Genomic DNA, 12,760 nt, shown 5'->3' with positions numbered 1-12,760 from the left:
GAAGGCGGGGAAGGGCTCCTCATCCTTCTCGAAGCACCATCGCCATCTGCAGGGACCTGGGACCGGGGAAGGGGGGGGAGAGGAAAAAGCAAAGCAGCGGAGCCGGGCTGGATAAAGCCATTTCACCTTTAATTGTAAGCAAAAAATCACTCTCACGCGGATTCTCCGACACCAGCAAATAAAAGAAACTCTAACAAAACAGAGAAAGTGAATCACCGTAGTCCAGTCCGAAAACAACCCATATTTATATATATATTTATAGATATGTCGTTTGTAGAGTAGCAGTGAAAGGCAAGTATGGGCCAGTGATTTCCCAATAAATTACATTCTTTACATCCCAACAAGGTCTAGCGGCTGGAAAAGTGGCTGGAAACAGAAACCGGGGAGCGTGGGGGGGGGGGGGGGGGGGGTGTCGGGGGTGCGGGGGTCCTGCCCAAAACGTGTGCCCAAAGAGGGGACGGGAGAGGTGGGAGAGGGAAGGTGCTGCCCGGTGTGAAGCCCCTGCCTGCGCGGTGGCGGGGGGGGGGCAGGCAGCGCTGCCTGTCGAGCCGTACCCCCCCGCCCCCCCACTTCTTTCTGCCCAGCTGCACCCCCCAACGCATCACCCCCGCTGTGGGCGCAGCTGCGGTTCCAAATGCAGCAGGAGCTGCTGGGGGGTCCCCCCCCCCTGTGACCCCCCCCCCCACCGCTGCCACCCCCTGCCCCATCCCACCCCAGCCCTGCCCTCCGCCAGCCCGGTGCCGGGCAGGTTTTGGCAGTGTCCGTGTGTCCTTGGGGTCCTCGCTGCAACAGCTGGCACAGGAGGGACCTGGGAGGGGGGGGGTGTTAAATGGGGGGGCTGGAGTAGTGGGGGGGGGCAAGGCAGGGTGCTGGCCTGGCTTTGCCAGGAGCACACGGGTCTGGCAGTGAGTCGGCCCCCACCCAGGCGCTTCCCAAGTCTTGGGGTGAAGGCATGGGGGGGCAGAGGGGCACCCCGAGGGGCAGAGCGGCACCCTGGGTGTGGGGGGGCACCCTTGTGGAGGTTGGAGGCAGCCGACCCCCCCAGAAAGGAGAAGAAGCCACCCCACTGCCTGCATGCCGGAGCTGGCTGAAAGCAGAGCCGGGCCTTACCCTCCCAGGAGGGGGAGAGAGGGGGGGGTACAAAGCACAGAGACCCCCCCCGCATCTCCGCTCTCCTGGCTGAACCGTGCCTGCTCCAGGGCAAGGTCTGCCCCCAGCCCCCCCACCCCACTGCGAGCTGAGGGAGCGGAGGCAGAGCCCCCCCCCCCCCCAACCCCTTTGCCCGCAGGAGGAGCGAGGCGGGGGGCAGAGCTGGGGGGGGGGGGGGGAAGGGAAAAAGGGGGTGCCTAGTAAAAACCGGCTGAGAGCCCTAAAGCGGTTACACGGCGTGACACGGACTGAGCTCGGGGCCGAGGAGGGCTCAGAAGAGGAAGGCTCAGAAGAGGAAGGCTTTCTTCTTCAGCTCGTTGCGCTTCCAGAGGGCCAGCTTGCTGAACTCCTCGGGGGGCATCTCGAAGACCCGCAGGAAATCCTCGGGGGAGAGGTGCCGCTGCGAGGAGGAGGGAGGGGGGGAAGAGAGGAGGGTGATGGGGTGCTGGGTTCATCCCCCCCCCCTCCAATTTTTCTCCCCCCTGACCCCGGCTCAGCCCCTACCTCCAGCCGGGTCCTGTCCACCCCGGGCGGCAGCTTCACCCGGCCTCGGTTTGTCACCATCAGCATTTCATAGGGGTAAATCTACAAGGGGAGGGGGGGCGGAGGCTGTAAGACCCTCTCCACAGCCCCCCTCCAGCCCTGCGCAAGCCCCCCCGCCCCCCCATCCCCACTCACCTTTTGCTCCAACATGCTGGGCAGGGAATTGCCTCTGTCCATGCGCCCACGCTGCCCGTTCTGAGGGAGCAAAGCCTGGCGTCAGCACCGACCCCCCCCACCTCCCCAAAGGGCTGCTCTCTCCCTCCCGAACTGAAGCCAAGGTGATGGGCTCCAGCCCGGGGAGCGCCCCCCCCTCCGGCACCCATCAGAGGTGGCCCCGTGTCTGCTCCCCGCCCCCCCAGACCCGGCATACATCACCCCCTCGCTGGCTCTCCGTGCCGGCAGCAGGATGAGTTCTTTCTTACCTGCAGGCCTGAAGAGGAGAGAGAAGCAGGGCTCAGCCCGGGGTCCCCCCTCTAGGACCCCCCCCCCCATCCTCTCCCGGGTGATGACAAGCCCCAAGAGGTGGTTTTCCACCCTCTGCTGAGCCCAGCATCCCCCATCCCTGGGGACACTCCGAATCCCCCATCCCTGCAGACACCCCCAAACCCTGCGGGACACCCCCACATCCCCACCCCAGCCGATGCTCACCCGGACTGCCCTTCTCGCTGCCTGCCGAGCTGAACTCTGCCGACTGCAGCTGCAAGGGGACAGGGGACAGCATCAGAGCGGTGCCACCCCCAGACCCCCTCCAGGGCTGTGTGGGCCCCCCCCCGCAGCGTGGAGGCAGCTGCCTGCCCACTCACCCGGGTGAGGGTGCTCCTGCCAGAGGCGGGCAGCGAGGAGCTCTTGTAGCTCCCCATGTGCAGAGCTGCGAGAGAGCAAGAGACTGTCAGAGGTGCAGGCAGGGCTGCCGGAGCTGGCAGGGGTGCAGGCAGCCAGAGCCACGGGGTGGAGAAGGGAAGGGACCCACGTACATGTGTGGAAGGGCGTCCGGTCCGGCAGCGAGCGGGTTTTTCTCCGGATGGGGAGAGATTTCTCCATCTCCTCCTTCAGAATCAGCTTCCCGAGGTTGGAGGTGATCTGGGGACGAAGGGACATGGGTGAGGATGGGTGTCAGCGCGTCCCCAGCCCCTCGCAGGGTGCCCGTCCATCCGCTCTGCCCCTCACCTTGCTTAGCTCCTGCCTCTGGAGCTCCCGCAGGTTCTTCATCTCCTCCGTCAGGTCCTCCTCCTCCTCCTCCCCTCTTTTGGAGGCCATCCGCCTCCTCCACTCCGTCTCTGGGGGCAAAAAGGGGACGTTAGATCCATCCTCAGCGCTCCCACGGAGTCTCAGGGTGGGGGGGGGAGCAGCCCACCCCCTCGCCTGCCCCCCACCTACCCATGACGGCCAGGGATGGGGGGCACGGCCAGTAATCGGTCTCGATCTTGGCGGGCTGGTTGGGGTCTGGGGGCTGCGCCGCTGGGAACTTGGAGGATTCGATGATCAAGTCCTCTATGAGATGTTTCCCGTGGTGGGCTCCGGGATGATGGTCTGTGGGACACGGCGAAGGGAGGGCGGTAAGGCAGCGCCCCGGGGTGCCCCATCCCGTGGGACAGCCCCCCCCCCCCCCCCCCCCCCCGCTCACCTTTCTGCCTGTAGATCGGGGGCTTCTTGTATATGTTGAGCTCCGTCGTGTCAGTCTCTGCAAGGAAAAAAAAGGAGGTTGGGGGCTGGGAATAGGCAGCTCACAGCCCTGCGAAGGGGCTCACCCAGCCCTCTCCCCGCCGTGGTGGGGCTCGGGGTCAGGCAGTGCCGAGGGGGGGACGGTAGGATGGGGGGGGGTCACAGTACCGGGTCGGTGGAAGTGCTGCACGCTGCTGCGGGCCGAGCTGCCGCCCTGGCGAGAGGTGGGCTGTGAGGTGCTGCCGGGGGTCCGGCTCTCCAGCCACTCCCGGATGACCTACGGGCAAGCGTGGCCAGTGAGCAGCGAGCCCCCGGTCAACTCAGCACAGCCCCCCCGCCCCAAATCTCCTCAGGGCACCCCCCCACCCCCACCCCGCCTGCATCCCAGCGCTGGGGCGAGCGGTGTCGGTACTCACCTCCGGAGATGGAGGAGGAGAGATGGATTTAGGAGACAGAGAGCGCTGCAGAAGGCAAGAAGCAATTTATTCCAGCAGCCCCACATCTGCCCTCTGGGACCCCTCACTGGCCCTCCCCAAAAAAATGGGGGATGCAGGTGGCCCCGGGCCACCCTCACCTCTCGGCTCCGGGGCAGCTCCACGTGCTCCATGAGGGAGTAGGTGAAATGGGGTTCGTAGATCATCAAGTCGGGGCGCTCGATGTCCAGGATCGCTTTGTCCTTGGGGATGGCAGCCAGGTCCTTGTAGCCCAGAACCTCGTTGTCCATTTTGGCCTGGAAGGAAGGAAAAATACCTTCGGTTTTTGGGTGCAGAAAAGGAACATTGGGCAACGGGGAGGGTTTCCCCCGGGCTGGCATCTTCCGTGGTCCCACTGGGGTGATGGAGAGGGTCTGGGGAGGCACAACCCGACCCCCACGGATGGAGGGATGTGGGGGGGGACATGTGAGGGGCCTCTTACCACGATGCTGGAGGGCGACCCGGGGACACTGGACCCGCGGGAGGAACAGACGCTCCCAGGGGAGGTCAGTGGTTGCTGGCAGGAAAAAAGGGGAGATTTTAGCAAACCTCATCCTCTGCACAACCAGCCCAGGAAGGGGCTCAGGGCCGCGCCCTGGGGCATGGCGGGGGGGGGGCCCGGGAACACCCCTGTGCCCCACGGACCTCCGTGAGCGGGGGCAAAACGTCCCTGGGGAGGGGGTATTGCTGGAGGGGTGCGAGGTCTCAGCGTTGTGGGTCAGGGCAGGGGACACCCGGGAGGTGACGGTGGCTTGGCCAGGGCACGTTGCCACTAGATGGTGCTGCCAGGCTGGGAGGAGGAGGAGGAGGAGGAGGAAGGCAGGGCCCTGCCAGCAGCGTCCCAGCGTGACTGACGATGTCCTTGGCCACCAGCCCCTTGCCCTTGGCCACCAGCCCCTGTGTGTCTTCCCTGGGCGGAGGGCTCCCCACTGCCAATCCCCCAGCACCCTGCCCATGGCCCCCAGCACCCTGCCAACCCCCAGCACTCTGACCGTGGCCCCCAGCCACCCTGCTCTATGCTCCCAGCACTCTGACCATGGCCCCCAGCACCCTTTCAACCCCCCAGCACCCTGTCCATGGCCCCCAGCATGCTGCTCTATGCCCCCAGCACCCTGATAACCCCCCCAGCACCCTGCTCTATGCCCCCAGCACCCTGATAACCCCCCAGCACCCTGCTCTATGCTCCCAGCACCCTGCTCATGGCCCCCAGCACCCTGACAACCCACAGCACCCCCACTCTATACCCCCAGCACCCTGCCCACAGCCCCCAGCACCCTGCTCATGGCCCCCCCTTACCTTCTGCAATCTTTCCATTCAGCTGCGGAGCCGGAGGGGCTGTGTCAGTCACAGGGTCCTGCATGGGGACAGCGGGGGGTTGTGGGGCACTGCCAGGGTGGGCACGGAGCACCCCGAGGTGCCCGAGGACAGTGGGGCTGGACAGAGCCCAGCAACCCCCCCATGCACCAGACCCTAACGTGACATGAGGCTGGCACAGCCCCGCTGCCACACGTGCTGGCAGCAGGACAGGCTTGCCAGGTGATGTCACCGTCCCCAGGGTGGCCGAAAGGCTCCGGGATCTGCCCCGGGGCTGGGGAGAGGCTCTGGGGCACGCCAGACCCCCACTCACCGCTGCCTCTGTGGCTCCACATCCCTCTGGGTGCTAACGCCGGGCTGGGGCTCGGGTGCTGCCTCTGCAACGGGAGACGGAGAGAGGTGACAGCGGCTGGCGGGGACGACAACGGTGTGAAACTCAACCTTGTCCTCCCGCCGTCACCCTGCAAAACCTCCCCTCCCTGTCCCGGTGCCCGCAGCGCCCTGCCCTGCTGCGTGCCGCCCCTGCCCGTGCTGCCCGCCGGCCCCGCTGCCCGGTGGCTGCTGACGAGGGCTGGCAAGCGGAGCAGAGGTAATGAAGCCCTTTGTCCCCCGACAGCGAGTGGCCTCGAGAAGGCTCCAGCGGCAGCGGGACGGGCGTGCTGCGCTCAGCCCCTGCCCCGCAGCCCCCGGGCCTGAGCCCTCCCTGTGCTTTAAACCCACAATGCCACACACAAAGGGGAAAATTCCCCATTCTCCTCAAAACTTCTCCTTTCAGAGGGGAGGGCGTTGGGGAAACCTCGTGCAATCCAGGCAACAACAGCAACAGCAGCGCGGAGCCCTCCAGCCTTGAAGTTCCCCCCCCCCCCTCCAGCAACCTGTCCATAAGGTTGGGGAGGTGCCACCGCTTCTGGGGACCCCCAAACCCACCCAGCGCGGGCGCAGAGCCCATCCCTGCGGGATGCGGAGATGGAAAAGGACCAGACAAAGCCCGGAGCATCCTCCGGCTGCCAGCAGCCGGCCCGGCACGAGGCACAACCCTTGGGCTCGCTCCAACGAGGGTCGAGCCGGGACGAGGAGGCTCTGGCGGGCTTGAGCCGCTCCACGCAAGCATCATCCTTCCTTTGAGCCCACAAATAACCCCCAGCTTTGCCACCCACCCCCTCGCACCCACACCCAGCATCTCCCAAGGGTCTGCAGGACCCGGTGCTGGTGGGACAGGCACCCTGGGATCGTCCCCGAGGGCGGCACAAGGCGGCATTGTCTGGGCAAGCGGTGCCCGCCCTGCGCACCCATGAGCTCACACTTTCCAGCGGCAGAGCCAGGGCAGCCCCCCACGGCCCTGGGGGGGACACGGGTGGGCTGGGGACGAGGCGGTGGGGCCGCGGTGGCACAGGGAGGTGGCGGCGAGCAGATGGATGAGATAGCAAATGGCAGGAGGCAGAGGAAGCGGCGGAGGCCGGCGGGGAGGGTGGGTGCGGGGACGGGTGGATGCGGATGCTGGCGGGGAAGGAAAACAAGCCGGAGCCAGGGGTGCGGAGAGAGGCACAAGCAGCTCCAGCACCACGTCCCCACCCCCCCTCCCCGGCCGGGGGACGCGGGGACACGTTATCTGGGCGCAGACGGCGAGCCACCGCCCCGATGGTAGCCGCTCTCCCCATGGCAACCTCCAATCTTCCCGGCAGGTCGCCCGCACGCTCGCCGAGATAAGGCCGGCCTGGCGTGTTGTTTGGGATTTTCCTGGCCAGGAGGGCGAGGGGGAGTGGGGTGGGGTAACGCCGTACCCCCCTCCCGGGGCGATGCTGTACCTGCGGTGTTTCGCCGGAGCTGGGGGGAGAAAGGTGCTGGGCAGGGATACGCGGGAAGAGGAAAAGCGAGGGATGGACAGACAGACCTCGTGCTGGCGGGGGCTCGCTGGGCTGCAGGGGTGCTGGCCCCCCCCGCTGCGCCGTGGGGAGGGCTGCTGCTGCAGCGGGAAGAGGCCAGTTCCCTCCTCCCCACCCCGAGGAAATCCGGATTTGAATTTTCGCAGCCGTCAAAGCCATCAGCGCCCGGGCCAGGGGCCAGGCTGCGCGAACCCCCTCGCCCCGGCGGGGGAGGGAAGCGGGCAGGGACCCCCAGCCTTCCTCCCCTCTCCCTCCTCCTCCTCCTCACTGCCTGCCTTGTCCTTGTCACAGTGCTGGGCACGGACACCCTGTCGCTCCCACCGCTGTCCCAGCTCCCTGCCAGCAGTGGAAGGGGGGGGGATACAGCGGGGTCACAAGTTCCCCAAACAGACGGTTCCCGCCAGCCCTGGGAACGGTGTCAGGTGCTTCCCAGCCCAGCTCGGCCTCCTCCTCCTCCTCCTCCTCCTCCTCCTTCTCCTCCCACCACACACCCCAAAACCACACATGACAGGAGAGGCACCGAGCATCCTCCCCGCCTCGCCGGGGGAAACCGAGGCACCGCCGCACGCAGGGGCCCCACCGGCAACTCGATCGCGGCGGGGCCAAGCCAACAGGGAGCACGTGGGTCCCCGACCCACATCTCACTGGTGTCCGGTTCCTCCTTTGTCCTGTTTCTGGCACTTTCCCTCCCCGCTGGAGCGTCACCCGGCAGAGGGGAGTGACCCTTTGGCTACTGACAGCCCATGGCTTCCGTGCCATCGCACCCTGCCCAGCTGAGGGACACCTTGGTGGCCTTAAAAGCCACCAGCTGGCCCCTGGGATCTTTCCATCCCATGAAGCAGAGGGTGCACCCTGCCCACATCCCCTCCCGCGGACACAGGGCTGCTCCGTGCCTCAGTTTCCCTGGCTCAGGGCGGGGATCCACAGGATCTGGGCCAACCCAGCTCCTCTCCTGGCCCCCAGCCCTGCCAGGAGGCTCCGAGCCCCCCAACAAGTTTGGAGGGGGGATGCGTGACACTGGCCTTAAAGCTCTGGGATGGGGGGGGTCCATGCCTGGCCCCCCCCCTTCCCCGATGGCCATGTCACAGCCTGCTTCGGGCAGCGGCTCACGTGGTGCGTAATCTGGGATTAAAATGGGATTAGCCCGCTCATCCCGCACGTGGAGGCGCCGGGAGGGACCCGGTGAGGGTCTGGTGGTACCTCCCGGTCCCCAAAAACCCCCCTCGACAGCTCTGTTGGCCCTAGGCATGGCCTGCGGGGTGTCTTGCATCGAGCACCCCGCGGTGGCGGGGTCCTGGGTACCCCGATGATGGGTGTGGGGTCACCACAGCGAGGCACCCACCTGGCAGGACACCGGGCAGGGGGACGCGGCCGAGGTGGCAGCTGGTGGCCCAGGTCTTCCCGGGAGAGGCTGGGCTTAGCCCTGCCTGGACACCGGCCCCGCACACCCGCAGCCACAAGCTGACCCCCCACCCTGCCCCAGGAGATGGCCAAGAGCTGGGGGGGGCTGAGCTTTGCACCGCGGTTTTGCACCTCCCCCCCCCCCCCCTCACTGATGCTCCGCTGCAGCGGGACGATGGGAGTTTGGCCCCTTGGTGTGTTGTCAGTGGGGCTGGATGGGGCCAGGAGGAGCAGGGGGGGGCTCCAAAATCCCATAGTGAGACCCTGACTGCCACGGCCCCACCACGCTGCACACAGGGAGCATCAAACCCCATCACTGCCTGTGCCTGGGGGCAGTGGGATGGGGGTGCCCCCCCTTCCCACCAGCAGCAGCGCTGAGACCCCACAAACTCGGTCCATGAGTGGGGCTGGGATGCTCTGAGCTCCGCAGGGAAGGAGGACAGGGGATGGCCCCGCTGGGGGGGTGTCCCAGGATGGGGAGGGGTTTGTGGGGTGAAGTGGGGTGCTGGGAGCATGGTGCCGGTGCGGAGGGGACGCGGGTGGGAGCCTGGGGAGGGGTAACCCCCCCCTCGGCGATAGAGCCCATGTCCCTGCCCCAGGTCACCGCCCTTCCCATCCCCGTGGCCCCCCCGGCACGGGCGGCCAGTTTTGCAGCACTGGGAGAGGGGGGAGCATGACCACAGCCCCCAGAGAAGATGGGGGACAAGATTTGGGGCTGTCCCCGTCCCCGCCCCCCCAAGAAGCAGGGGCTACGCAGAGCCAGGGGAGGGGGAGCAGCAGTTACCAAAGGCGACGGGCAAGCGAAGGGTGGCTGATGCCGACCGCGATGAACCGGCCCCCCCAGACCCCCCCGCGCGGCTGTGCGTCCCCACCCGTGGCCACCTCCCTCCCCGCCACCAAGCCACCCTGGCCACTCACCTAGAAACGGGGAGACCGCAATCCCTCCAGCCGTGGGGAGCTGGGGGGGGGGTGAGGGGTCACCCTTGGCTTTCTCTGCTTGCCAGGCCACCAAATTACCCCGTGGGTTGCCGGGCCAGCTGCCCTGGCTGCGGCCGAGCCCCCGCTGGCACGCTGCGACGCGCATCCGAGAGCGTGACAAGCGTGCGAGCGTATCTCCTAGCCCCAGCCCCGTGGCCTGGCCACCCGCCGAACCGATAACCCAGCCTGGGTGCCGGGTAGGGCGTACGCGGGTGGGTGGGTGGGGGGGGTGCGTGGGGGGGGGTGGGTGCTGCTCTCCCCACCTCTGCTGCTGGCTCAGTCCCTTTCCCAACAAGAGGAGAATTAGCCGGCATCATGACGAAGCAGTATTCGCGCTCGCGCCCGCTCGCTTCCCCGGCACAAAGAGGGAGGAAAACATCAATAAACCCGCCTGTCAGAAACAGCCCGGGCGCTGCTGGGGGTCCCCAGCACCCCCTTTTTCCAGCTGCTGCTGCAAATGGGGGACGCAGCTACGGATGGGATCCCCTGCCCCCCCCTTCCCCACCCTGCCTCCGACTGGGGTTTTGGCACCCCCCGAGCCCCGTAGCTGGGGGGCTGAGCACCCCACGGTGCGTGGGCTGAGCTGTGGTGTGGTGGGTGAGGATGGCACCCCCCTCCGCCATCTGGCTTGATCCCCAGCGTGGGTTTGGGGGTGCTCCCAGCGTGGCACCCACCCCTCGCTGCCCCGGGAGGGGAAACAGGGCTGGAATTTCCATCTCCGGGGCCAACAGAGCCCAGCGGGGGCCAGGGAGGTGCTAAAAATCAAACCCTGATCCCTGCAGGTGCTGTCAGGGAGAGCCTGGAGCACCCCGACCCCCCCAGCTCTTTTAGGAGGGGGGGCACGGTCCAGCCCCTACACTGGGGCAGAGCCCCCAAAGCTGGGCTGGGGCAGGGCAGGGAGGCTGCGGCCACCCCTGTTCCCCCAGAACCCCTCGGGACGGGGTGGGGGGGGCCTGGCCCAGGCAATACGGAACCGGTGCCACGGTCGGACCCCCCCGGAGGTGGTGGAGTGTGGGGGGGGGCTGCGTTGGTGCCGCAGCGCCGGGAGCCGGCGTCTATTCCTGGCTCGGTGTGTGGGAGAGCTGCTTGGTGACAGCAGCTCCATTTCTGGGTCCCCTCCCCGGCTCGGAGCCGTTTGCTGCCTCAGTTTCCCTCCTGGCTCAAGCGAGGGCCGCTGGACCCCCTGGGTGCACATCTGGGGGGGATGCACGCCCAAGGGTGCACATCTGGAGGGGACACGCACACCTAAGGGTGCACATCTGGGGGGATGCACGCTCCGGGGGCGGACACGCACCCCCACACCCTTTGGTGCCAGGACCAGCCTGGCTCGTCCGACCAAGAGCATCACGGCCTCGGCCCCCTGATGCCCCCACGCTAAAGGGGCTTCACCGACCCCAGCCCCCCCCTCCCGGGGGGGGGGGCCGTGCCCATGAATAATCGAGGCTGTGGCTGCCTCCCCCACACTAACCCAGTTTCTCAAGCATGAAGACAACCGCGGCGGCTGCCACCTGCGCCCGGGGCTGCTGAACCGGCCGTGACACCCACCGTGAGCTCAGCACCCCCCCCCTTCCACCCCGCCGCCGCGCTCAGCACCCCGGGGGTGCCCGGAGGGAGGGAGGAGTTTGGAAACGCACCAGCCGGGCACCGCGCACCCACGCGGGCACCCACCGAAAACCAAGCCCGGGGCCCCCCCTCCGTGTGCCAGCGGCCCCGCAGGGTCACCCCTCACCCCGGTGATGCCCTTCAAAGCCAGTCCCAAGGCAGCTGCCGGTCCCCTGCCAGAGGGGGGCTGCTGGGGGGGTGGGGAGAGATGGGGTGTGGGGGCAGTGGGGAGCGGGGCCCTACCTTCAAGGGAGCCCATGGCCCGCTGCAGGCAGGTCTGCCTGTCCGCCGGGAGCCATGCCTGCGCCGAGCATCCCCTCCCCTGCGCCGCACGGCACGTTGCTACAGCGACCGCCTCCCGCCGCAACCGAGCGATGGAGGATGTGCAGGAGCATCCTTCGGCCTCGGTGGGTGATGGAGGATGTGTCAGGAGCATCCTTCAGCCTCAGTGGGTGATGGAGGATGTGCAGGAGCATCCTTCAGCTTCACCAGGTGACGGAGGATGTGCAGGAGCATCCTTCAGCTTCACCAGGTGATGGAGGATGTGCAGGACCATCCTTCAGCTTCACCAGGTGATGGAGGATGTGCAGGAGCATCCTTTGGCCTCACCACCCTGTGGGATGGGGGCGAGGACCCTTCCTGCAGCCCCAGGGAGGTCACAGCCCCCGCACCCCTCTGCGAGGCACCTGCCCAACCCAAAATTGTCCCCTCTGCCCCACCGCAGGGCTGCTGGGTTTGCAGGGGACATCACCCCGGAGGACCCGGTGGCCAACAGCCCTGTGAGGGGTGTCCTGGCTACGTCCCGTGTCCCCAGGGGCCACCAGCCCAGTGATGCTCCTAGTCCAGATGATGGGAGCCCTGTGTCAGGACTGGGAGACCATGGGGGTGCGAGAACCCTGGGGCTGGGGGTGGCAGCGGGGTGGGGGGCTGGCACCCATCCCCTCTGCAGCGAGGGGGTTGCTCCGGGGTCACGGCTCAGGGGAGCTGCCCTGGCTGGCTGCACAGCCCCCCCCGAGCCCCCCCCGCCGAGCCCGCCAGAGAGCAAAGCCTTGGGAAAAGCTGGGCACGCTGCGGCAGGGCGAGACACCCTCCAGTGCACTTTCTGCACAGAGGACATTCCTGTCCCCACCTCCGCCCCCCGCCCCAGGTCTCACCTCAAAAAACAAGAAAGAAGCAGTGTGAGGTTTTTTTTTTTCTTCCCTGGCCATAATTAAAAAGGACTCACCCTTCCGAGCCCTTTCTATCCCGGGAGGTCGAGAAGAAAGAGAGGGGAGGAAGGGGAAAACCCTGAAAGAAAAGAGAGGAAGGGCTTGGGAAGGAGAAGAGAAGGGGGGGTGAAAAAAAAGGGACGGGGAAAAATTAAAGCGGAGATTACACAAAGGGAACTCCTCTACCTTTGAAGCTTTGGCTAAATTGGGGAGGGGGCGGTGGGGACAGGGAGGGTCCGGACCCAGTCGGCCCCTTTCTCAAAGCCCTCTCCTTTCAAGAATGTCTCAAATTCCTGCGGAAACAAGGAGCCGGGGCTGTGGGGCCGAAGGAAACGGGAGGGGAAAAAAAAAAATTACCCCAGCCGCTCGGCTAATTCCCTCCCGCCACACCTGGGCAGGCAGCGCCGGGCGCATTGTTCGGCCGTAATTGCTGGGTGTTGCATTTCTCTTCTGCTTTAAAGCTTCATTTAACTCAAACTGTTATAATTTTCTCCCTGCTGCCCCCCCCAGCCGTGCTCCCCCCCTCCCTGTATTATGCTGGCAGGGC

The 12,760-nt window shown here is 66.7% G+C and overlaps 1 protein-coding gene across 3 annotated transcripts; it reads right to left on the bottom strand.

Moving 5' to 3' along the window:
• Positions 1-108: 108 nt before the first annotated feature.
• On the bottom strand, positions 109-11,269 carry DMTN (dematin actin binding protein). 3 transcript variants are annotated; one of them, XM_074852054.1, is made up of 17 exons: positions 9,344-9,565; positions 5,455-5,518; positions 5,124-5,181; positions 4,270-4,344; positions 3,929-4,084; positions 3,771-3,815; positions 3,523-3,631; positions 3,317-3,373; positions 3,070-3,222; positions 2,860-2,969; positions 2,667-2,772; positions 2,496-2,560; positions 2,341-2,389; positions 2,115-2,122; positions 1,828-1,887; positions 1,654-1,734; positions 109-1,549 (listed from the first exon to the last, which is right to left on the bottom strand). In XM_074852054.1, the coding sequence occupies exons 3-17, from the start codon at positions 5,139-5,141 to the stop codon at positions 1,436-1,438; spliced, it is 1,206 nt and encodes a 401-aa protein (XP_074708155.1). In that variant the 5' UTR covers positions 5,142-5,181; positions 5,455-5,518; positions 9,344-9,565; the 3' UTR covers positions 109-1,435. The 3 variants fall into 3 exon arrangements, with proteins under 3 accessions (XP_074708155.1, XP_074708154.1, XP_074708153.1); XM_074852053.1 differs by lacking the exons at positions 109-1,549; positions 1,654-1,734; positions 1,828-1,887; positions 9,344-9,565 and adding an exon at positions 11,249-11,269 and having other exon boundaries at positions 2,048-2,122; XM_074852052.1 differs by lacking the exons at positions 109-1,549; positions 1,654-1,734; positions 1,828-1,887; positions 9,344-9,565 and adding an exon at positions 6,443-7,252 and having other exon boundaries at positions 2,048-2,122.
• Positions 11,270-12,760: the final 1,491 nt, after the last annotated feature.

The sequence above is a fragment of the Strix uralensis genome, chromosome 28 (assembly GCF_047716275.1).
Source record: "Strix uralensis isolate ZFMK-TIS-50842 chromosome 28, bStrUra1, whole genome shotgun sequence".
NCBI lineage: Eukaryota > Metazoa > Chordata > Aves > Strigiformes > Strigidae > Strix > Strix uralensis.
Note: the sequence above shows the minus strand (reverse complement) of the source record. Positions and strands in the feature narration are given on the sequence as shown.